General features: G+C 39.7%; 1 protein-coding gene across 7 annotated transcripts in view; it reads left to right on the top strand.

Annotated features, from left to right (window-relative positions):
• The window catches only part of NR3C2 (nuclear receptor subfamily 3 group C member 2), a 229,481-nt gene that overhangs the window by 164,637 nt on the left and 39,277 nt on the right, over positions 1–25,567 (top strand). For all 7 annotated transcript variants that reach the window (XM_064510794.1, XM_064510791.1, XM_064510790.1 and 4 more), the window contains exons 4-5: positions 2,964–3,080; positions 25,136–25,474. In XM_064510794.1, coding sequence (XP_064366864.1) covers positions 2,964–3,080; positions 25,136–25,474 — 456 coding nt within the window. The remainder of the gene's footprint in view (positions 1–2,963; positions 3,081–25,135; positions 25,475–25,567) is intronic.

Raw genomic sequence — 25,567 nt, 5'->3', positions numbered from 1 at the left:
AGAAAAAATCTGCCTTGCTTACTAGAAAGACTACTTACAGATTTGGTACCATATGGTAGTATTCAGAGATATATGATTCAAAAATGGATGAACCTTAACTAAATTATACTTCCTGTAAATATTTAACCTAGAATATGTAGGCTAGAAAGTAATAATTGTAGACTACCTAAACCTTTTGAAGTGTGACTTACAGAAGTATTCTGCTATAGTCAGAATATTTCTTATGAAGTCACAGTGTGACAAGGATTAAATCAAATAAACATTTCTGCAATATTTAAGAATGTGACCCAAGTAATTATCCTAGAGTACAGAAATGTTAACCCCTTTTTATTAAACTCATTAGTTTTTGAAAGCAGTAATGAGAAATGTTGGCTTAACAGGTGTACGATTTCATAGAGCAAACTGCCTTCAGGGAAATTCTGCAATGGGGTTCATTTTGCAGCATTAGAGCTGACTTGTCATATTAATAGCCTGCACCCGCCTGTGAAAGCCTAAAAATGGTATTGCAGTACTCTGTGATGTACAAAGGACATTGTATGAGCACTGAACAATCATACTCACATTTCTAGCAGAAAATAACCATTTCTCCTCTCTCTCCCCAAAAGATGTTATAAAAATCCAGGTACCAGTATTTTTAATGGTGTATACACGACCTTTATGCTGTATAGCATTGCTTTAAACACTCTGTCTTCCACTTTAATTTTATGTTCACCTTTAGAAGATGTGTGTGCTTAAGTCAGTGCAAAGTAAAAATGTAGGTAGGAAGAATAAAGTACTTTTTATTTCTTGGTGTATATCTCTTTTTTGTACAGATAACTTTGTATGCTCAATGTTATGTGATAAGCAGGTTTTTATTTTGTGATTAGCTGAGAATTTTCTTGTTATTGTTTTAGCAGGCCTATTTAAAGATCAGCTAATAGATATTGATGCTGTCATTATATTATGCAACTTGATTTATTTTATGTCTGGCATAACTTCATGAACTCATGTGCATGAATTATTGTCCCTAAGTTTTATTGCTTTTTGTCTGTGCTAGGTAAAGTCCCTGAATAAAAACTCTGATTTGCCAGTCTGCTGCTGTTCAGACATCTAAAGCATTATCTTCCTCGCAGGGCCTTTGTGGTGTTTGAGGGAGTGAAGTGTTACTGTAACAAGACTGGTTCTCTTTGTGCAAGATGCACAGCGAAGAGATGCAAGAAATAGCCTAAACTTCAGTTCACTGCCCAGATAGGTAACTTTGGCTAAGGGTGAAAGGAAGTCAGATGCAGAGATACAGAATGACTTATCTGAAGTTTTAAGGCAAATTCCTGAAAGAGCCCGAAATAGAAGCCAGGTCTCCTGTGTGTCATGAATATTTTCTTTGACTTTCCCTAAGGAAGCATTTGTGTGTTGTGGAAAATATCTTGGCAAATGTATTTTATACCTCTTGTTCTAAAACAGCTCTCCCTGGCTCTATCTCTTGATCGAGTCTGCATCTTGTCTGCCCGCTCCCCCTGCGCAGCTCAGCTTCCTGAGCTCGGTTTCAGGACAGCCTGCCCGCACTCTGCCCAGGCTTCTCTGGGAGGTGGCAGCTGGCCCCTGACAGCAATGTCTGCTCCTTGCTTCAGTAGTTGGTGTCAACTTTACGTTGCTTGTATGATTTTTGGTTTTCTTCACATCTGTCTCATCATTCATTCATGACCAGCATAGGAGTCTCTGCACTACTGAGTTGGCCATTGGTTTTACCACATTGACAAATCAACTTCTTTTTGTCTCTCTTGTGTTTGAGGCATCTTTGTTACTAACTTTCATTCAGTTTACAGGATAACACATTTCTTATCTTGTTTCTAAAATGCCTCTCTGTGAGACTTGATGGGTCTTACTTGGCTTGCTACATAGGCCTGCAACTCACTGTTGTATTTCACTTTGGACTATTTTCCTGATTTTCAGATGATAGCAAATCCTGCAACTTATCTTACAGTATGATATACTACTTTGAGCGGTGTTCTTTCCTTTCATCCTTCCTCTGGAAACTCTTTGTTGCACTTCTTGTCACAAACGCTGCGAACTGATTTTTCAGGTCTCTCTAGGTCCCAGTATGCCACCTCTGGATTGAGGCAGCTAAAATCATCTTCCTCTTTCACTTTTCTTGTCACAGTGCACTTAACCCTTTGTGGCTTCCTTTCATCAAATTCAAGTATCTTGTACTTATTTTGAATAGCCCACATTAGTGTCCTTGTCTGATGCACTGCATCCATTTGCTGTACCTACATTCCTCCTACAATGCAAAACTCCTTTGGAGTGTTCAAGTTATTAAACATCAGCCTATTGCCTTTGTTGCCATATACATTTCCCTTCTGCTCAATACTGTGTTAAGTATCTGCCCTGTCTTCATATGAGTGATGCTGTAGTACTGTGGTTGTGAGTTAGGCCTATTTTGGCAAACCCTTCAGAAATCTTCTACTAGAAGTTAACTGATTAAATCAGAAATGAAGCACTCAGTGAACTGGTTAAAGAGAATGGAGTCTATTTTGAAAGCTGACCTCTACTTTGCATTTCTGCTTTAGACTGTGAACTCCTTTATTTTGAGGTTGGCCTTCGTTTTTCTGCAGAATCTAAGAGCTGTTAGGCTGTTAGCTTTGTGATGCTGTGCATGTAAGAATATTTGAAAAAGCTCAAAACCAATGTATTTTTATGGAAGAAAAAAAAAAATAAAAAACTTGGAAGTCCTGCTGGGAAGAAAGGGGTGATGAGATCTCTCTTCTGAATGATGCACCAAAACTCATTTCCCAGTTTAAACAGAAGAGAGGCTCGTAGTAAAACCAAGGACGGTCACCAAGGTATTGGGAATACTAAAGAATGGAATTGAAAATTTCTGCAGTAATAAGACACTCAAAATGACTGCAAAATAAACAATACAATGAACAAATGGGAATTATTTAAATACATGCTCTAATAATGCGTTTTGTCTTTGGTTCATTCAGGACAGCACAATTATCTGTGTGCGGGAAGGAACGACTGCATAATTGATAAGATTCGGAGGAAGAACTGCCCAGCTTGTCGATTACAGAAATGTCTGCAAGCTGGAATGAATTTAGGAGGTAAGCAGAACATTAATAGTTTGGTCTCATAATTTGATTAGGCAAAAATGTTGGAAGTGTGCAGCCTTTTATAGTTCTGGCAGCTGCACAGTCTCAGAAGTTTAAGGTGGAATTAGCCTAGAGAAGTGCTTAATAGTTAATAAACTATTGTCATTCTAAATCAGTTTTTGGAGATACATATTTTACAGCTCAGAAAAAAAAGAAAAGTGGGTGTTTAATGATGACAGTAATTTTAGTGGAATCTCATATAGCTAAAAGTGTTAAGACTTCAAGGATTGTGTGCTTTTTTTGGTGATGAAAACGCTCTAGAATATTAAAAAACATTTTACACCATCATGAAAAGCAAGTTCATGTGAAGTGATACCTCTCAACTTTTTTGTTGTTCATTCAACATTTAGGTAGATTCATTTCTGCTGCAGTCTGGATATGCAGTTATTGATGATGGTACTCCATAATTCATATACAAAAAATAAAAAGGCAAAAACCCTTTCTTAATTTATCAAAAGCTTTTTGAAAACCATATTATAACAAGGCTTTTAATAGTTTTTTCCATTGTTTTAGTTCTTCAGTTACATCTACACAGTGCAGCGGGCTGTGCTTCAGAAGGCTTCTTGTTACAAGCCATCCCTCTAAGCAAATTGTACTGTAAATCACTTTTTCCCATCACTGATTATTCCATATATAAAAAATATTGTCTAAAGGCTGGGTTTTGGATATTTGCTAAGATTCCTTTCCCTGATACACAGAGTATCCCTTACATTAAAATATTTTCAGTGCTTATTACGTAGTCACATTTATTACTCCAGATCGTTTTCTCTCTCGCAACTTGCTGTTTTTTTTATCCTCCTGGACCTACTCTCCTGGTAGCCTGGCTTAGTTTTACAGACACATTTAGCTTTTTGTCTTTCATAGGTTATACAATGTTATGTAAAATCCTGGCTCCTGCCTTCTGTCTAATAGCTTTAACTACCCCTGAATCCTCTTTTTCTATCTTGTCTCCTGGCAAAAATACTCAGGTAAGCCCTTCCTCACTTGGAGGGTAGCCCTGCCTTTTTTCCCCTCTTAGGACCTCTTTAAGCTGCTCTCCAAATTTTCAGATGCTACATTGCTGCCCAGCTAGTCCTAGGCCCCTTGTTTCTGCTTCCCCCCAAAATCGGGGCCAAATCCTGGCATGCTGGGGTCTGACAGCTTTTTCCTTGATGTTGGTCTCTGCTGTTGAATCTGGGAAGGGAAGCAGAACGCCGGCTTTGTTTCATGGAGCGTAGCTCCTCCTTCCCAAAGAAAGATGCTGTGGGGCTGAAAACGTGACTGGAGCAAGCAGCCCAGCTCTGCGTTTCTGGAAATCTTGCTGCAGCCACGAGCAGCTTGTGAGAACCTCTGTGCTGTGTTCTGCACAATGCCAGCAGATCTCCTGTAGGCATGTATTCCTGTATGTGTGTACATATACAGTATTTCTTCTCGCAGAATATGAGGCTGCTGTCCTGTTTGGTAGTCTTTAAAATAGAAACATTTGACACTGTGTTTCTCTGATGTCATGAGTTCCTCACAGAGATTTCCCAGTATATTTCAAAGGCTATGTTCACACAAAGTGGTGTACAAGAAAATGAGGAGGGGGGAGAGGTTGGGGGGAGCTTCTTTTTTCATTCACCAAAATCATGTAAATCAAAAATACATTGAAAAATCTGCCCTTGCTTTGGATCTTGATGGTCTGCTGGAAGTTGTTTATGATCAGTGATCTGCATACAATGAACTAGGAGGCTGAGTCTGCCTCTCCAAGGTACGGCGGACATGGAGTTGAGCTTAGTGATTTAGTTGTTTTGGTGATTTTCTCCATATAGAGAAACTACAGTAAAATTCACATTTCTGATTTGATCCCTTTATGCCACATAAAGGAGCTAAAATGGCATAAAATGATCCTTCCAGCATGCAGGTGGAGGAGGGAGTAGGGAGTAGGGGAAAGGCTGCGAACGTAGATGCAGTACAGTGCTCTGCATGAGGTCGAGTAAAGAAAACATGTTGAAAGCCCAGGTTGGAGGTGGGGGTGCCAGAGGGGGTAAGGTGCAACCCAGAGGCAGTATTACAGTTTAGAGGGCTCCAAGGCTGCCAAATTATGCTAATGGACCTTTCAGCCCTTGAGCCGGCCCAGATCTGGTAGGACCTGCTGTAGCTTAAAGCTCAGGCCTTCCTCCTTCCCAGGTTGGGACTATTGCATAGGGCCTCTTAGGAGGTCCAGCGCAGCATTTCAGTCTTAATTGTGGGAACTTGTGTGTGCCGTTGCAGGGATTTCTGATACAATGGAGATCAGCATGAGAAAGGAGGTGGTAATGGCAAGAAGAGCTGTTAATGAATATTTGACAACAGTAGTTTTCTTTTCTCATAAATATCTAAGTTTTAGTATTAAAAACAATTTTTCATAATTAACTTGGATATACAGAGGATATTTATATTATGAAGAGTATACATTGTAGCTTGTAGTTTCATATGTGGCTGATGGTCAGCTTGGTTTTGTCAAGAATTTACATTACTCCAATAAAAAATAGGCTCTTTCTGTTTCTAGTTTGTACTTGCAGGCCAAATGTGCAAGTATTTTGCTAGGCATTGTGATCAGCAAAGATTTGGGGGAAAATGAATTTATAAATGCGATTTAGTTTAAATCCTATTTGCAGCATAGTACTCTATAGCTGAGTCACACTGCACAGTGCTGTGCTCTTTGTGCAGTAAATCTAATTTAGCTCTCGCCTTCCAACTCGAAGCAAAAGCAAGCACAAAAACCAAACTGCATCAAAGACGCCTATGTATTTGGTTCATGAGAAAAACAGTAATGTCATGCAAAAGGGTCATCAGCATAGCTCAGGGCTGCAGTGTGTTGCAAGTTGCTCAAGCCATGGACCTTTCTTCCCCACTTATGCATAGTTAGAGTGATTTATTCCCTCACTTTAAAAAAAGAATCACCAATTGATGTAGAAAAAATATTGCTTTAGAGGACAAGGTCCTGTCTCCCATGGGCTGGAAAAGAACTTGCCTCTTTTGCATCCCTCTCCATCTGCAGGTCAGAATGAAAGGCCCCAGGCTTCTGCCGAGCTGCAAGTTACTGCAGTAGGGTGTTTTATAAAGCACAGGGAGAACATTTTGTAATGTGAAAGTTTGCTATCATCTTCCTACTGTTACCGAAGATACTCATCTCTGTAGTGGAAAACTGGAAATCAAAAAGAGTTTCCATGTTTCCTGCAGTAAATTTTTCACAAACTTTCATTAATCTACTGGGGTTTTTTTCTGCCAGGCTTTTTTTTTTTTTTTTTTTTTTTTTTTAGTTATACTCTTTCTCAATTTTTTAAAATGTTCTTTCTTTTGTTTATTCTGTCAAAGGTATGTTTTGATCAGATATGTTCAGCATGCTAACAGCTTTTTCCAAAAAATAGTGTTTTGATGTGTGGCAGCATGCCACACTTTAAGCACCTTTTACAAAAATGTGTAATTCAGTGATATAAAATACACCTTTTCAGGAAGGTTCAACCAAATTAATGTAGCGGTTTTATTGTTTACCTCCTTGTTTTGTTTGTTGAAACATTGTACTGTTCCCCATGCTCTTATCCTCTAATACTCTTCAGAGAATTATTCATCAAGTCAACAAATAATTTACCTAATTATGTTCTTTCACCATTTTTTTGTTTTGATTTTATGAGAAGCATCAGCAACCTGTAATTTCTTCAAAGCTAAGGTTGCCAAATATTGAATTAATTCATCATCCTTGTTTCTAGAAAGTGCATGTGTGCACACAGACATATTCTTCAGCAAGTAGGACTCTCAAACTTTTTCAGGAATCCTAGTTTGTTTGTTGTTTTCTTTTTAAACTCCAGTGCCATATGCTAGACTTAATTATTGGAAGAAATTCAGAGTGAGCAACTGCAGCATGAAGGTATGCTGGCCCATTTTCGGTTTATGCTCTTTTCAAGATTCTGTAATTAATTTTCAGTTAATTATGGACCAGAATGTCATCATGAATTGTTAAGTTTCTTCCAGCATACGTTTTGATCAGATTTTTCAAATCTCTCACTTCTGTATGAGACATTTTAATTTGACTCCCACCTCATGCTGCTGTACCCTGGTCCGATACATCCCCACTGCAGCGCTGTGATCCCTGCGGCGCCAAGACCCCTCAGCCCAACACCAGCACTCAGCACAGCTTGTCAGGTAACAACTGGCCGCATCCGGCAAGTCAGCTCGTGGTCTGCAGCGGTGGCTGGCATGCTGCACTGCCACTGGCGTGGTGCAGAGCCTCCTGTTTTAAGTCTTGCTGCATGCCATGCTCTGCGCTGAAACCTAGAGAAGTGAAATTTTTTATGTTTTGTGACGTGAGGGGACTCCCTCACCCCCTTTCAAGGGCCTGTTAGTCCTTTCCCCTTTTATGTCACCAGGTGGCCAGGCATCCCTCTCTCTTCTGCTGTGTGATCAGGCTTGTGATGTCTGTCAGATGTGCTATGGGGACCTGAAGTGTCGGGAGGCCTGTGCAGTGTAGGACTGCGGTCCTTTCCTGCCTTGACGCCAGCATGAAACGATTCTGAGATTTACCAGTGCTGGTCTCCCACAACAGTAAGGAGCAGCTTACTAAAATACCTTTAAGATATTTAAGAGAAATAAAATAGATTTCACCTTGCAAATTACATAGTTCATCACTCTATCTGCAGAGACTGCCTGTGAAATTTGAGTCTAGGTTTTGCATACATTTACATATGTAAGGCACTTCATGCACAAGATTCTGTGTGTGATTTGTAGTCTTCAGTTGCGGATATCCTTATTTATCTTTCATACATTAAAAGATTTCAATAATCTGAAAAATAGATTAAATGAGAGAATCAGTAATAAGATACAGTATTTCACTTTTTTGTCCTTCTTACCATTTTCCATTTAATACTAGCAGGGATTTAAAACTGTGATATTATTTTCAATTATTGCAGCCTATATTTTCTATTATCTCTTTGCCTATCTTTTTGAGAAAAAGAAAGGAATAGGTGAGAAAAGAAAGGGAAGTGAAAAAACACTCCGTATCAGAAAACTGAAAACTAAGAAAAACTTAAATATAGCAAAAATACACACTTTTTCCCTTTTAGTTTTCTTGAAAATTTTCTTCCAACTTGAGGGTTTCATAAATCTGAAAGGAAAAAAAAACTTATGTTTAAGAAACTAAAGCAGTTTTGTGTATGTGTATGCTTAACCATTATTCTTCATTTAAACTGTAACTGTAAGGTATTTTGAAATGCCAATTAACTTTAACTGCATTTGTATTTGCATTTACTATGTAGCATTTTCTTCTTTGGGAATCTAGTCAATTTATTTTTTAACTTGAAAATTCAAAAGGGTTTGTGTCAGTTCTAAGAGACCAATACACAACAGTGTAGTAAGTGGTGAGTGGTTTTTCTAAAGCAAAACCTCAGTTGGGGGGAGAGGGGGGATTTTAGCTTTACAGTGTGTTTGTGGTATCTACCAATGTCTACAGTATCATTAGTATTGTTTCAAAGCATGTTCTTATGTTTCTAGGTGATATACCTTGAGAAAACGTTTGTGTTTGATAGAAATCCATGAAATTACAAGATTGCATTAAAATCTTTACTCTTTCTCCTAGCAAAAAAACGGCCACTGATTTCCTACTTATTTGCAGTGTTTGGTATATTGAGCCCAAGTCAGTACTGTAACCTTGAGGCTTTGTAGCGTGCAACCACACTACCTTGTGCTGTGATTTTGTTAGGGCCTGTAAGTTGTCACCAGGCTGTCATTCATAAGAGCTATCAGCAGGGAAATCCAGGTTGCTGCATGGAGTCTGTGCTGGTGACTCTTCAGAAAATCACCTCCTCTCTGTGTAAGGGCCAGCAGTGTTTAAGGAGGTGGTATGGCTGCAGGCACTACCCTGCTTGGGGAATATATAAAAAAAGTGCTTCAACCTCCTCTTCTGGATCTTGTAGCAACAAATTTGTTCAGCAGTGAGTTTCACCTGTGAATTTTGTTTATGTAGTTGTTAATGTTTTTATTTCTCCTTTGGCGTCCATCTTCCTCTGTATGAATAGATACTGCTCTTCCCTGCTCCTCACGTGACACTAGCTTCTCCTCTGAACCATCCTCAAGAGTAGTGCAGATCACTGTCAGAACAGTCAATTGCTGCAACTATAAGGAAATATTTGGGAATGATAAAAATGCATAATTTTGAATAGGGCTGGCAATGTCAGAGAATAATCTCATGGGCATTGATTAAGTACTAATATTGAAAGTCTGTCTTTGTACTTTGCGTTTTGCTGATGATTTTATTTGATATATGATGTCAGCTTAAGAAGATGCACTGCAGTAATCCAAAAGCACACAAGTCACACGCAGCAATCCTTGGCCGTGCTTATAAGCAGGTTCATGTTCTCAGTCCTTCTTTGTGTTTTCAGGTTTAGCTAGTTTGAGCTCTGCCTTTTGACGAGTGCCCAGCTGCCAGCTCTGTTTGTCTTTCCTCCAGGAACAGCCTTTCAGGCTTTTGGCAAGGGTCTCCTGAACTCCAGACTTCCTTGTTTTATCTGCTGGACTCTCCACCGTACCGTTCATGGCATTACACTCTTGGTTGCCAGCTTCGTGAAGGAGCTGCAGCTTTTCCAGCCTCCTGCTGGGAGTGCATGTCCCAGCCTGCCTCACGTCATGGCACTGTGTGTGCAGGCTCAGTTAGTTTTTGTCTGATTTGTGCAGACTTAGAGGTTTCTCTTTCCTACGCCATTCATACCGTATAATTGGTGTCTCGCTTTAGGTAAAAACACAAAACTGAGAGAGGTGATCACAGCTCTTAGAGAGGAAGGTTTAGGTCTTCCCTGAAGCAGTGCGAAAAAATCTTCCACAACTGTGCTGTTGTTAAGTGATACCCCTGAGCCACAGCGACGGCCCTCACTCGGGCTCCTTCTGCCAGGCATTCACCGGCTGCCTTGCTTGGACGCTGCATTCCCACAAGCTTTTAAGCTTTTCCACGTGTTAAGACTGCAGCTTTCACCTCCGGGGTGCTCCTGGGACAGATGGTTGCAGCTGTCTCGGACTCCCCAGGACCAAAGCGAATGCCTCTTTTTCCCCCTGTACACCAGTACTCCAGTTTTCTGCCTTGTGGGGCACTTAAATTGAACAGCCTGTTTTGCTCAGGACTCTGAAATGAATTGCTGTTCACCTTTATGGCACATAAAGACATATAAAAACGAACAAACCTATACTACCTCTCTTCATTTGTTTCATCTTGTTGTGCTGGAGCGTTCTCTTGTCTTAAACCAGAATCCTTTGGTGTTTCCAAAATTCGTTTCCTGCAGCTCTTGGTGTCATTTTGTTTTTTCCTGAATTTTCAAATGTTGTGTTTCCTTCCACTATGTTCTGGTTCCTTTTTACTCTTCCCCGTGGTTAAGCAGAAATCCTTGCTATAAAAGTGTGCCTCTGTCTCTCATTCCTCTTTCCAGAGCTACTTGTTCTCCCTGAAGGCCAGGCCTTTGTTCTGCCAGAGCCCTTCTGAAACCTCCCCCTGTGGTTTGGTTTGGTGTATTTTCTTTATTCAGTTCCCTTTTGCTGTGAAAAGTTGTAGAAGCAGGAGTAACTTGTCATTTTAGCTTCAGCCAAGCCATTGCTTCAGAGAGTTTCCACCTGAGTAAGAAAGCAGGAGGATTTTATTTGCCATGTGTGACACAGCTTTGGCTAAATTATGGTGGGCTCACTGTTAGAGTGAGCCTTTTACAGCATAATAGCTGTTATTGTTAAAAACCCTCCTCAGCTGCATACAAGAATACTGTGAACCAATCCAGAAGAGCTTAGTGTAAAGCTAAGGCAGTGAGAATGACGAGAGGTCTTGAGAATTTGACTCTTGAGGATAGATTGAATTGGTTGATACTGCTTATCCAAAAAAAGAGTGGAGGTAATGGTGGAGAGAGGATACCAATGTCTTCAAATACGTGAAGTGTTCTAAAGAGAAAGAGGAAATTATCTGTTTTCCATGTCTCTGAAAGGCGGGACAAGAAGTAATGAGCAGCAAGGAAGATACAAGTAAGGAAATAGAAAAGTATTTATAACCATAAGGCAAGGGAAGCACTAGAATAGATAGTCTGGGGAAGATAGGGAGTCTTTGTCATTGGGTCTCTTAAAGATTAGATAAGACAAACATTTGTCAGGGGTGATGTGGATACAGCTGATTTTGGTTTGAGCTGGAGGATGGATCACATGACTCTCTGGGGTCTCTTCCATGTGACAATTAGCATGAGATAAATGATGATGTTAAGATAGATAATTTGTACGGAAATCAAAAAAAATGAAATTGCTACTTTTATGTGACAAACAGCCTTATTATGTTTTGACATAATTGATCTTAATTGTATGAGCTATTCCATGTCTTTATCCTCTGTGTAACATGTTTTTTGAAGAAGCAATGATACTAAAACTCTAAAAGTCATGTGCTCTTTCTTCTGACATTATGTTGCTTTTTTGATTGTCTGCTAGTTTGGCATTTTACAGGTTTTAATTTGGCTGCCTAGCTGTGGTTTACTCCAGTAATGTCACAAGGAAAATGTGTTCAATTGCGGATTACGCCTTAACACGTCAATCTATTGCTCTTTTCCTTGACATCATGTATGTACCTTGCTTCAGAATTACTTTAGTAACTTGTATTTTGTTTTGAATCTTGTTTTCTCTTTCTTTTTCCCCAGTTCACAAGTGTATGTCTTCCTATTTTTAGTATACGTGCTTTGAGAGAGAAGTGTGAGAAGAATACCTGGCAAGAATACCTGGCTCAAAAAGCAGACTTTGGAAATAGATGTTAGTAGAAAGCACAATGCACAGCAGGTTATGAAGGAAATGTTGAACAAATAATTTAAGACTTAGAAGTACGCAACAAGCAAGAAGGCAGTGTTTAATAAAGAGAAAGACAAGGTGAAAGGACAGTTTGGTGTGTTCCTGAGCTATTCAGTTCCACACAGCTTCCTGGAAATTGGTGTGGGTGATTTGTGTGGTCTGGATAGGAATTTAGATAGTTTTTTTTTACCATCAGTTACCCCTTTCCTCCTCTCCCCCTCCTCAAATCCATAAAGTTTTTGTAATGGAAGCCTTCCTGCCTGGACGCTATCCCTGCAGAAGGTGTAAAAGAAGGATGACCTTTTAGAGCGTGAGCTTGCAGAACCAGTCCACCCAGAATGGACAGTAAGAGGATTCACCAGTAGGGAGTAAAAGAGATACTGATGCGGAGCAGTTCTCCTGCCTTTAAAACCACGTAGTTGTCAAACTTGAAAGAAAGAGCTGAGAAAACACTTGTGTGACTTCTGGATCTGCACATGGACCAAGCACATCTTAGGCATATGTCATTTTTAGTCATTAATGGCCTTCCATACACAACTTCTTCACCTTCAGCAGAACTCAGAAATGTAATACTATCAGTTGTGAAGTGGTATTCAGTCTCATGATTCAGATCATGCATATGGGGAATATTGCAAAGTTACATTTTCTCTGGAGAGGTGGTTAATATCCCAAGTTAGTACATATAGGGTGTTTTGGTACTGTTCAGGGTGATTTAGTGAAGCAGGAGAGTAATGTTGTTATATATATATATATTGTGGATAATCATGAACTGGATGATAAAAAATATGGCTGATAAGACTGCAGGAGATAAACCGCCAGCTGGTATTTCACAGAGAGTGTTGCTGTTCTGGGAATCACAGTAGATGATTTCTAGAAAATGAGGCAGACCAGCAGCAGTAGAATGTATTAGAATTAAGGTCATTAGAGAGAAATCTGATGATGAAAACTGGAGATATGGAAATCATGCAGGTGAGGAGATGAAGTATGTCAAAAGTTTTGTTACTTGTGAAAAATAATAATGGTGATGTGATGCATTACAATGTAACCAGAAAGACCACACAAGGAAGTGCAGCACTTACCAAGCTGAGTTCTAGTAATAGTATTATAAGAACAAAAATGAAGAATTTAAAGCAAGGCACGCTCTTTTGTATGGAGTGGGAGCATGAACTCTCAAGACATGGCATGAGAGGTGTTGCGGTAGTGTTTGCTTGTTGATGCTTTTGAAATATTCTGAAAAGGTTGTTGAGTATCTATGCCTCTAATGTAAATACAAAGAGGATATTTGACACACAGTAAATGTCTCCATGACTATATCAGAGGCAACTGAGATGACTTAGCTTGGTGATCAGAATAGAGGATGCATAAATCACAGTACATGCCTAACATTAGATATCAACCCAAATGAAAAGAGGAAGAGAAGATTTGGACGAGGAGCGTCTGCAGAATGTTGGACGAGAGTGAGTGTCTTGTGAGGGTGGATGTCGCTTGGCACAAGGCAGAAACCGGTGAGCATAGCCAAGAGCATTCAGTCTGGCATCGCGGAGGAGGAAGAAGTAAAACCTGCTCTCTGAAGTTTGTTTTACCCAAATTTTAATAATAATTTCTCAAGCTGGTATTGTTTTATTCCCACGGGACTCTTAGAGTTTTAGGTGACAAATATTGGAGTTGTAGGTGACCAGTTCCTTGCATTCTTCATTGGTGGTTTGCTGTTAGTCTTTTTAAGTCTGTTTGATGAATAATCAAAACTAGTGATGCATTTAGTAGAAAACATTTAGCTCCAAAATCATTGAATTTGCTGTACATTTGGAGAATGAATAAATAATCAGTAAAATATGAGTTATGGGAGCATCTGAAAAGGAGTGATTAAGATTGGCTTTCATCAAAATTATAATTTGCTTTTGTAAGCTTTTTTTAAAGCTTTGTTTGTTGGATGATTTAAATATTTAGAAAATACATTTCTTTTGAAATTAATGAAGAAGCACAAGAGGGAGTTTTATACACCAAAATGTTAGCTGTGAGACTGTATTATGTCAGTTTGGGATTTTATATAAAATATATGTGGGGAAAATTTTCATACTTTAGCCATTTCTCATTAAAAAGCTTTATCAAAAACAGCTTGATTTGATTTTAACAGGAAACCACTAATTGGCATTTGGTAAAAGTTGTTCCCACACAGGGAGGAGTACCCCTATGAAACTGTTATTTTTCAATTAATTATCACTTTGAGGATTGCTGAGAAACAAGCAAATGTGTTAGACATTTTCCCTGACAAGCTAAATATTCCTGTAAAATACACTTTGGAACTCAGCTTTCTTTTGTCACTTTTGTCCGTTACCTCTTCACGAATGTGTAGCCTGAAGCTCAGCATGGCTAAAAAAGAGATTCATTCCTTCTGTCTCTTTCCCAGACCTTCCTCAGTTCCTTCCCTTCTTGATCATTGGGGACCACATCACTGCCCTGTTCATCAGACAGGTAGTCTGAACCTCATCTTTGAATCAGGCCACAAAATACACAAGGTTTGACCTGGGCTTTCACCTTACTTTTTCTAAAATATAACTAAGACAGCTTCTGTGTAGTCTTTGCAAGGCTGCTTCTTTTACAAGTGCTATGAAGGTGTCTTTATGCCATTGCTGCCAGCAGATCGTTGTGGCTCTGGATGTACAATCCTGAATGCTGCATACAAAAGGCATTGCACTGCAGAGGGACACGAGTTCCGAAAGATGTGTGCAGGCGCTGTTACGAGGTGCCCGTAGGTATTTGTATTTCACTACTCAGTTTATCCAGCCATATCTGTAATAAGAAGAAAATGCAAAATTCTTACTGAAGTATGATAAAAAAAAAATCTCATTAAATGGGTGCATAATTGAAACAGTGTTTTCAAAAAGTAACTCTGAATGGTTTACTGTCACCCTGGAAGGGCATCTGAAGTAGGGTGCTGTCAAAGGTTGGTTCTGGGTCTACAATTTCACTAATTACTTGGATGACAAGATAGAGAGCGAATATATAAACCTGCAGATTAGGAAGTTCTCCTAAGGATTTTTGAGGGCAGAATCAGAATTCAGAAGCATCTTCAATTCTCATGTCTGAAATCAACATGATAACCTTGTCAGTAAACTGCAAGGGTTACACTGAGAAAGGAGATTTCAGGTGTGCAAGTACAAAATACCTGAGAGTAGCTGTTCGGAGAACTGCAGAGAAGAAAGAGGCATGGCTGCGTAATGGCTTATATGTTAAATATGCGTCAGCAATCTAAAATTGTTGCAAAAGCAGGCAAGTCTCTTTTGGTACTAAGTCATTGTTGTGCTCTGGTCAGAGCTGGCAAGTGTTGGCCTGATGACTGTGTCCAGTTTCAAGTGCTCCCTGTCACAGTCACGGTTCTGGAGAACCTCATGAATTTGTCACGTACGTTCCTGTGCTGGTTGGTAGGATTAGCGGTAATTGTATCATTCCTGAGGGACACGTATCTCATCTGTTCTGGAAGGTCTTTGGTGCTGAAGTCTCTGCTGTTTCCCCTGATAATTTTGTTAGTTTTTCACTGACCTTTACATTCAGAAGGGTTTTCCTAACATCTAAACTGAGTCTTCCTTCCTGGAATTTCATGCCATGTGCCTTAGGAAAGGTGTATATAGAGTAGAGACAGCCCAAGGAAAAGGAACGATAACAAGAAGCTTAGGAAAAAGTGTAATCTTTAAGGAAGAGTAGAAGAAAATGGATGTGTTTTAGTGTAGAAGAGGGTAAGACATTAAGGACATGATACCAGTCTTTCAGTACATGAAGTGGTGTAAAAGAGGGGGTAGGAATGATAAGTTGTCCTTCATTGCCACTGAGAGAAGGATGATGAGAAACCATGAAATCAGCAATAGGAAAAGGATGTGATATTATAGGGGATATTGGGGAAAAACTGAGTGGTTAAGTGTTGGAGAAAAATGAGGGATATTGCAGAGTTCCCTTTACTGAAGATTAATAACGTAGTGCAGTGGTCAAAGTATAGGTGAAGCTGCCCAAAGCAAGAGGAGACGTTGCTACGCATATGTTGTCTCTCTGCTCTACAGTGCTTTACTGGAGCAGCATTACACTGCCCTCTGTATGAGAACCTCTTCCAAGCAAAACAAAATGCACGTATTTTTGAAATTGTCATATGAGCAAGCAAAGTGACAAACAACAAATAAAAGTTTTATTACTTAAATTAGAATCGAGATCCAAAATATGTTAAATGAATGCAAAGAAAAAGATGTAAATAATGTAGATTAAAACGTATTTTAGGAGCTTTTTCCTTCTTCTGTTCTGTATCCACCTTTTTGGTATACTGAATGTGAATTAAGAACAAGAATTATATTTATAGATGTGCTTGGATCTTTACAGAGTCTGGCTGAAGGCAAATAAAATGTGACATATCCATAGATCAAACGTTTATTCCTTGTCTTCAAACTGTTCAATCCTGTCAGATGGGAGTGATACTTATTAATTAGTAAGCAGTTGTGAATGATTTTGGAAATGCAAAATTATGCCATTATTGCAGTTATGCCTGCCATTTTGTTTTGCTGAATTCAGTCTTTGGCTTTGATCTTTTTCTTCAGTAAAAGCTATGTTATGTTTGCTTCTGCTGGCATAGGATAAGCAAGTTTTCATTACTTTGTTACTAAAACTAAAAATTTTACCTGTATACTGATTCCTCAGACTTGCAACAGTGGTGTCATTTTCTGTCTCCCCTGGGTTCGAACTGTCAGAAACAGCTTTTAAAATTGGTTTAACTGGGCAGGACCTTTATTTTCTCTCCTGCTACCACAGGCCCTGAGTGTCTGGCAGCTGCAGCCTCCTTTCTTAGTATATTTGGATAAACTACTCGGTCTCTTCACCATATCCCAAATGCCACAGCAAAACCACTCTTGAAGGGCCGCTGTTTTGATAGTGTGCCTCACATGATAAACGTAAGGAGTCTTGCGCTCCCCTTTCAAGTCCCTGTTAACCTGTGCTCTGTCTGCTTCAGTAGTTGCTTTTTGCTGCTTTCTCACCTTGCTCTGCCTAGTCAAACCGGGGACAATGGGCTCAGGTGCCCGTCTCTTCCAGATCTGCGCCTAGGCCTTCCTCCTCACCCTTGGGACAGTGTCCCAAGCTCAGGTTTAGAGGTTCTTCATCTTCCGCAGCTACCAGCTGTGGGTAATCAGTTTAAGGAAGCTTTAAGATCCTGTCTTTGTTGTTCCCTTTTTCATTTCCTGGCGGATAAGGGGTGCATGCGTGAATGCACTTTGTAGAATTAATGGGATGACTTTTAAGATCTTGTTTACGTTACCGCTTTTCACTTTTTATCCCATGAATTTGTTGTGCATGTGTGTATGTCTGTATAATGTGTCTCTAATATTATCTAGAAATTTCACAGTGAAATCTCATGCCCATTGTGCTAGACACTTAAGTGGAAAAAAAAATGTCTGTACCAAGATAGCTCAAAATTTTCATATATGTCAAGATACAACAGGTTTGGGGGAAGGGAAGCAGGCTATTTGTAGTAGCAGTAAAATAGCTAATGAGAACAGATGTCAGCTCGCTGAAGTAAGTGAGGCAAAGGCATCAGGCAGACATGATGAAAAGATTCAAAGAAGGAAAAATTGGCATTTCGATGGAGCCCTTATCTATACAGAGGTGGAAGCAAGCAAGAAAGTGTGTATGTTTGGTGAGGGCTTAGAGGAAAGTGTACCCAAAGGCTGTTACGGATGCATCGAGAGGAGAGTCAACAGCTTGATCTTTTGGTACCTCTCATGCACTGAGCAGCATCGGTAACTTTTGGAGGGGCAACGGAGGGATGTGCAGGAAAGCTCTGAAACATTTTGGGTGGGTTTAAGGGAAAATGTAACAGTTGTTGGGGCTGGAAAGGAGATGGTTGTTGTAGCTGAGGTGCAGAGCCTGAGCAGCGAGCCTGGGGAGCAGGCTAGATGGAGGAGCTAGAGTATGTGAAATGTAGGTACCACGAGCAGGGTGCATGGAGTGGACTGAGTCAAAGGCAGACACCTGGACGCGAATGAGGAGGCAGATTTCAGTATTTCAAGTTGACAGAAAAGTGTTTCTATTCTATCCTCAAACTGCCTAGATCACCGATGGTTTTATGCAAGTGAAAAATTCTTTGAAATAATCTCAAATGAAGTTATAATAGGGTAAACAACAATCTCTTGCGTTGTTTGAAATGCATATAACTAACCTTTTTCAGTTTGTCTTTTACGTGTACTTACTACAATTTCCATTTTTTCTTCTTCTTTACCTCCAATCAGTTCATTTCTTTCATCTTTCGTATTGCTTTCTTTTTCTCTCTACTGTTTTTGTTACTTCTTTCTTTCAACAGCTACCTCTTTGTGATCAGTTCCCAGCCTTTTTCTGTGCCCTGTGATGTGTCTTTTTTGATTTGCCCTTTCCTTCCACTCAGTTCTCTCCTTTCCCCCATAGATAGCTTGTTTTTATAATGTGCTGATTGACTCATGTTTTGCAACATGGGTGAAACTAAGATCTGTTTGGTCAGTTTGATGGTATTCTGGCAGAGCTTTGCAAATAATAAATAAAGCTCTAACTTAGTCTTCTAAAGTCTTTAGCTATGCAAATAATAATTTTTTTTTTGATAGGCAGCAGTCAAGCTGTTCTCTAAATATCATCTTAAAAAATATCTGATTCTGGGGGATTATCAATTGCAAGTCTTGTAATTCACATATAACTACAAATAATTTTCTAAACTTCTTATTTCACATTAGAATACAGGATGCCTGTGTGAATTTACAGAGAATTTTAGATTCTTCAGCTGCTAAATTTGAATACTAATACCGTTCTGCAAACAAGATATTACTGTGTCATAAAACTATTGAGTTAATCACAATATTTGTGTTCTGTAATCTACTATTGATAGCATTCTGTTCTTTGGCATTTTTGGATCCCATTTCTTTAGCAATAATGCTTGTGAAAATTATTAATTTAGAGCCTATGAAAAATAGTTACCAGGTTTGTGCCTATGTGGGTCCGTAACTTAATTCATGTGTATTTCCTGGTGGCAGAGGGAACACGGATTTCTGCCCGCCAGACATGTACAGCATGCCCAAGTTTACTGTGGTGTGTTTAAAAAGAGCCTATAGTGGCTTACCTGTCTTGTAACTACCCCAAAGCCTCAAACTTGATCCCTAAAAATCAGGAATGCCGTAGGTTTGTAGCTGATGTTTGTATTAATTTGTGCTCAGAAAATAATTTACAAGAGGGGCCAGTGAATACCTCCAGTTAATGCCCTGTTACTTAGCATGCAGCAGTGTGAGCGGCTGCCTATCAATGGGAGCCTGCTGAATGTTTTATGGACCATACAAAAAACTCCAGCTCCTGAAATCATACAGCTCACTTTTTTGGCTTTGTGACAGTAGTCTAACTGGTGAAGGGTCAGTACTAAAAAGCCAGTTGTCCAAATCTGAATTCACCCCAGTTTCCTGCTAGTAGCTTTTTTCAAATGATTAAGTCTAGCCTTTTTGCTAAATCGTAAGACTGAGACTGTAGTAAGGGGGAAAGAAAATTACCTTGCAGTTTTAACAGTGCTTGAGACTGTGTTAAAGTGATTTTAATCCAGCAGCTCAGTCTTGCTTGGTGCCGCTGTAGGAATTCCCCTGTCCCTTTGTAGGCAGATGGCATTAATGTTCAGGGTGATAAACAAACGCTCCTGTTTTCGGGTTGCTGTCATTGAGGTCTTCCAAGTAGCTGGAACAAGATGTGGTTTTAAGGAATTTGTAGGCTTTTCTTTGAACATGTTGGACACAGGCCTGCTCGTATAAAATCCAGGTAAAAGTTTGCCTATTCCTTCCAGGGGAATAGGGACTGCTATTTTTAGTCAGACTCATAGCTCATCATGCTACATGCTATTAGTATACTCCATTATATTGTAATTTATTGTTAGAGCTACATGGGACATCTCTCGGATCTGCTTTTTTAAAGTCCAGCTGTACGTTACTTTTCAGATACTTCACCTAATTTCTTTGTTTGTGTGTGGTGTACACGGCGTTCTAAAATACCCCCGAAATTCTGTCAGATATTTAAGGTGTTAACCTGAGGTGTATTTGCAGTGCATCTTTCACTATTGTTTGTTTTTCTTCAACTGTTACTCTATCACAGATGATTTTAAAGTACAGGGATTACGGCACGGTGTCCTGGCTCTAATAATGCTGAACACCAGATGCAAGAAACCCTGCAGTCAGAGCTAATGTGCAATCCCTGGCTGTGCTGCCATCTCGGCCAAAGTCTTGTCCTTTCCCCAAATACTCAACAGCTTAAGCTGTGCAATACGAAATTTCATATTTCTTCCAGAACACTTTTTCGCAGCCTCTCGGAAGGTCGTCTATTTCAGCTATCCCCAGCAAGGAGCTGGTTAACGTGGAAAAGGAGCATAATTTTTCTGACCTTCTAAATGCCGAGCGCCAGCGGCTGTGGCTGCGCCCCGGCGCGGAGCCCGCCGGGCGGCCGGGCGGGAGCTCTGCGTGCCCCGCTGCAGGCAGGCACAGCCCAGCAGCGCGAGGCGTCCCGTGGCTCCCATGTCCCGCTGGTGACTTTTCAAAAATTTCCAGCGTCAGAGGCGGGAGTGCTGGCGTGTGCTTTTCCTCACCTCTGGTACGGGGGGGCTTGGTCGGCTTTGTAGTTGGTATTGCAATTAGAGAGGAAATGTGAAAAACACCTTTGAAAGATAAACTCAAGGGTACTTACTTCTCAGAGTTTGTATTTAATCCTCAGTTGTTGGTTTCTGTGGGAGTTACCAAACCAGTTGAGCTAGAGTGCTGGCGTGGAGCCAAATGAAAAATACAGTTTTCTTCACTGTAAACATGACTGTCAAGCAGTAATGTTTTTCTCAGCTTCATTTTAAAGGCATTATAATGGAAGAAAATGAAACTAAAACACATTTTTATGCCAGTATTATACATGGAAGAATGTTATTTCTTTTCTTTTAATGAAAAACTCAGAGAATGGAACATACAAAATTATCTCCTAATAATATGTAATCGGTTATCTGTGTTGCTAGATACTTGATGGAGTTGTTAAACCCATACATTTCTTATTCTGGTATGGTTATGGTTAGAATGCTTTTTCTTTTTCTTTTCTCTTTTCTCTTTTCTTTTCTTTTCTTTTCTTTTCTTTTCTTTTCTTTTCTTTTCTTTTCTTTTCTTTTCTTTTCTTTTCTTTTCTTTTCTTTTCTTTTCTTTTCTTTTCTTTTCTTTTCTTTTCTTTTCTTTTCTTTTCTTTTGCCTCTGCAAACATGAAAGATATGTAAAGTTCTTTATTTTTAGTCCTGTTTTGATAACAGAAAAAATAGGGCTTGATAAAACTTAATGAGTAATAACAGCAAACATTAATCTCTATCTACTCCTTCAGGCTTTATTTTTAAACTCTTCTCAGTGGCCAACTGCTCTGTTAACTTATCATCAAGTATTCTGCTGAACTTGGCCATCCTAGCTTTGCTTTTGGGATTTATTTTGTTGAAAAATGTGTAAGTTCAGCTTTGCCCTTCTAAGGTAAATGCAAACTATGTTTAATACTCACAGTGATCTCCCTGTATGTAGTCCTGTAGGTAGAACTGCAGCGAATGCAGAACAGCATTTTCACTTACTTTTCAGAATTAAATTCAAGAGTTTTCTGCCTTGCCTGTTTGCAACTCCCTCCATTTTATTTTGCAGCATGAGGAAAGCTTGTTTAACAAAACATCTGATCAGCTGCTGCTTTGTAAAATGGCTTATGGGATACTAAGAACAGAAATCGCATCCTGAAGAATGGATGTCAGCGTCCATGTAACTCGATGCATTGGAAGATGAAAAATCCTTCAGTTGTGCTTCCTTGTGGAAGGAGCAGGCCAGATTGTTTGAATGAGCTTTCTTAAGAGTTTCATGGTAGAATAGTAAGAAATAGGAAGGGACTTTGAAGGGTCTTCTAATCTGTCCTGTCTCTTGAGACAGAATCAGCTGTAGCGAAACCTTTCCTGACAGGTATTTGTCTCACTTCTTCCATATAACTGCCAATGATGGTGATTGCAGTGTCTCCTGAATGTAATCTGTTCTAATGCTTCACTTTCAGATAATTAGGAAGTTTTTGTAAAAAGTATATGGATGGATGGTTAATAGAATTTTGAACCAAATTTGAATAGTGCTGGCACACTTTTATTTACATATTTAATTCTTTTATTAAAAAATTCAGTCTACCTCAATTGGTCTGACTGTTTACAAGCATAGAGAAATTACGAAATTGTTGAAAGCACAAATACATGCTGTAGACAAGTTAATAAAATGGCGTCCAGCCCTTTGAAAGAGCAGAAGTTATGAAAGTTGCACAAAGTTTTCTCAACTGCTCTGGAGATCCCCTAAGCTGCGGGGATGCTGAAATCGGCAGGGAGCTGCTGCTCCCATTGTATCCGTCCCACTGGATGGATGGGAATGACACTGAACTGATGTTCCCTTTCGCACTTAGTGGGTGCGGTGCTCACCGCTAATAAACAAGGTCTTGAAGGTGCTCTATCAGACAGCCGTTGTTTGACTTTCATCTTTGAAACCTGAATATGATTCTTTACTACTGCAATGAGTGTTTACATTAAATATTACTATTTTATAGTAAAACATTACTATTTTATACAGCAATCTCGTGGATTTTCTCTGGCAAATAAGCTTTCATTGGAACTTGGGGTGAGCCAGCTCCTGAGAGTTCAAGGTACTGTCAATAATAAGGAAGCGTGCAAAACAACAGGCTATTGTTGTGCTCAGGCGTGTATTGTCCTAAGCGCGGTGTATCTGTATCCTGGCTTAAAGCCTTCGCAGTCGCAGTGGGTGTGGGCAGGCAGGCCGGCAATTTCAAGGAAACTGCGAGACGCTAATGGTTGCTGTGGTAAGCAGTGATCTCAGAACAGCAGCAGCTTCACTGTTGATAAGGCTTTTCTAAAAAGATAGGTTTTAAGGAGTTTGAGGAAGAAAATGAAGTACTAGTGTGGATCTTTACAGGGATTTTTCACAACCATAGTAAGAGATACAGTAACAAGCATGAAGTGCTTGTTTTGAAAACTTCCCAGGAAGTACTGGCATGGTGTGCTGAGCTGAGGTGGAAGTCAACATTTTGATAATGGAGAAGAGAGAGGAGGTGAGATGGATTGGCCAGAAAGGATTGTGAAATGCAGAAAAGGTCCTTTCATTCAAGGAGACAGGAAATAAAAAGGGAGAGGAATTGATGAAGGGAAAAGCTAGAGAAGATGGACTTGGGACGAGGGATGGACTAAGAAGGATGTTTGCAATAGTATTCTCAGAAGAAGTGAGATAAGCATGTGTTTATCGATGCCTGTAAAAGGTATGTTGCAATAATCAAGAGACAGGAAGATAAAAGTCCAGACAGGAGTTTTAGCAGCATGTAGATAGATAACAAAGTGTGTATCTGAGAGCAGTTATTCTGAAAGAGCTGTCAATGTTTAAATGTAGTTCATTATTTATGGATTTTAAAGATTGTTTTACTTACCTTTTCTATGGTTGCAATGCATTCTGTTTTTAAAAATGTGCTCAGTACCTTGATGCAGCTCGTCTGAATGCTTGGTGGAGTATAGAGAAAGCGTTCAGCTGACTGGTGCCTTTTACAAGACGTTAAATAAGAGGGTGTCGTTTTGTCTCTAGTTCACGCTACATTTATCTTAGAACTGATATATTTGGCCTGTGCTGGTTAGAAGACAAATTAGATGATCATAGTGATCCCTTGTGTCCCTGAGACCCCTGAGCCTGGAATAGGAACAGCCTGTGGTACCGGACTGAGCACTATCTCTTTCAGTGAGCTGTGGGCCTAGAAAACCTGCCAGTGTTGGAAGGGGCTTTGTGCCAGCTTCGTGTAATGCCACTACAGGGACCTTAGGTCCTAGGGTGACCCTAATTGCAGATAGAAACCCATGATACTGAAGGAGTAAATAGAACAGGATAGATGACACAGAGCAAGCTGCACTGCCATTTTTGGTTATATTATACACTGAACAGGAGAGAAGCATTGTGCTAAAATATATTTTTACCGAGACAGAAGTTTAACCTAAAATTAAATACAAAATATAAAATGAATAGTTTATTCTCCATCCATTGAAATCAGTTGGAAATACTTCTTAGACTTCAAAAATTTAGAATATTCAATAAGCTATTAGAACAAGGGGGAAGCATTCTGACTAAGGTATTGGATACAGTCTGGCTATGGTATTGGGCTTTTTGTTTGTTTGTTTTACTTAATTGTCCTGTTCTTTATTTCCCGTTCTTCTCTCACACTGCAAGAGATTTTTGCTGGGCTGGAAGCAGGGCTTTCTGCCTGCTTACATATCTGTGCTTCACGTGGCAATGTCGGGAAGGGAACCCACAGAGAACGGCTGGCATCGCTGCAAAGAGTGGATGCATACTGGCATTGCTGTCTTCCAAAAATACTGAATAGTAAGAAAAATAGTAAGAAGGTAGTAAGAAAGATAGTAAGAAATAGTAAGAAAAATAGGGAGGGTAGCATTAACCCCCACCCCAAAAACAGAAGGTGGCAAATCGTTAGAGAAATGTTGATAGCAGTGAGAGAGGTGTTACACGAGGCTCAATATTTTTTGTTTTACTTGGTAAATATTTGTAGAGTTACTTCAAAACTAGCCAAGAGAGAGGATGAAGCTGTTAAGTATCAAAGCAGCAAAACCAAAGGGATCTAACTAGATTAGACTGTTTAAAGTGGATTGACTACATTTGCAGTTGCGGCACAGCCAGGGTATGCACTTGGACTCGAAAGGTTAGGAGGGCTCCAGGTCTGCTAATTTTAGGCATTGCCAGCAAGATTTCTTCTGATTACCAAATGCAACGGAGAACGTGAATTACAGACTTGCGGGTGATAAATGATTCATGTAAACTACAAAATAAATAAACTTCTGAAATCTTTAATCATCCCTGACCACAGTAACTAGGATGTTATGTGCATATCTGTATAGAGACTGATAGAAATGCAGATTACTGGCATTTTTTCCCTTTTCACATACAGTGAAGCAACAAAAGCAAGCTTGTATGGGGTTTTTTTGTCCTTTTTCCAGTGTAAGGGTGCTGCTGCAGTGACATATTTCTTAAGGTCCTGGTGATTTCTGCATCCATTTCACTTGAGAAGTTTGGGATGGTACTTCTGTTTTGATTTTCCAAAAGCCAGGATTACACAGGGTTTCTCACTGACTTGGGTTTTGGTTTTTGTTCTGCTTATCTTTACAGCCCGGAAGTCCAAAAAGTTGGGGAAATTGAAAGGGATGCATGACGAACAGCCACAGCAGCGACAACAGCCGCCACCCCAAAGCCCAGAGGAAGGGACTACATACATTGCTCCAGTAACTGAGCCATCTGTAAACACAGCACTTGTTCCTCACATGTCTGCTATTTCACCAGCACTTACTCCCTCTCCCGTTAAGATCCTTGAAAGCATTGAACCAGAGATTGTGTATGCAGGATATGATAGTTCAAAACCAGATACAGCAGAGTACCTGCTTTCCACTTTAAACCGCCTGGCTGGAAAGCAAATGATTCAGGTGGTAAAGTGGGCAAAGATACTTCCAGGTAGGATTGTGATTCATTTGGTGAAATTTCTCTTCAGTTTTCCTGTTAGCTTAATGTACTATTTGCCTGACAGTTTTCATCTTTAATCTGTGG

This window comes from Dromaius novaehollandiae, chromosome 4 (genome assembly GCF_036370855.1).
Source record: "Dromaius novaehollandiae isolate bDroNov1 chromosome 4, bDroNov1.hap1, whole genome shotgun sequence".
Lineage (NCBI taxonomy): Eukaryota > Metazoa > Chordata > Aves > Casuariiformes > Dromaiidae > Dromaius > Dromaius novaehollandiae.
The sequence above is the reverse complement of the archived record's forward strand: the minus strand, read 5'-3'. Positions and strand labels throughout refer to the sequence as shown.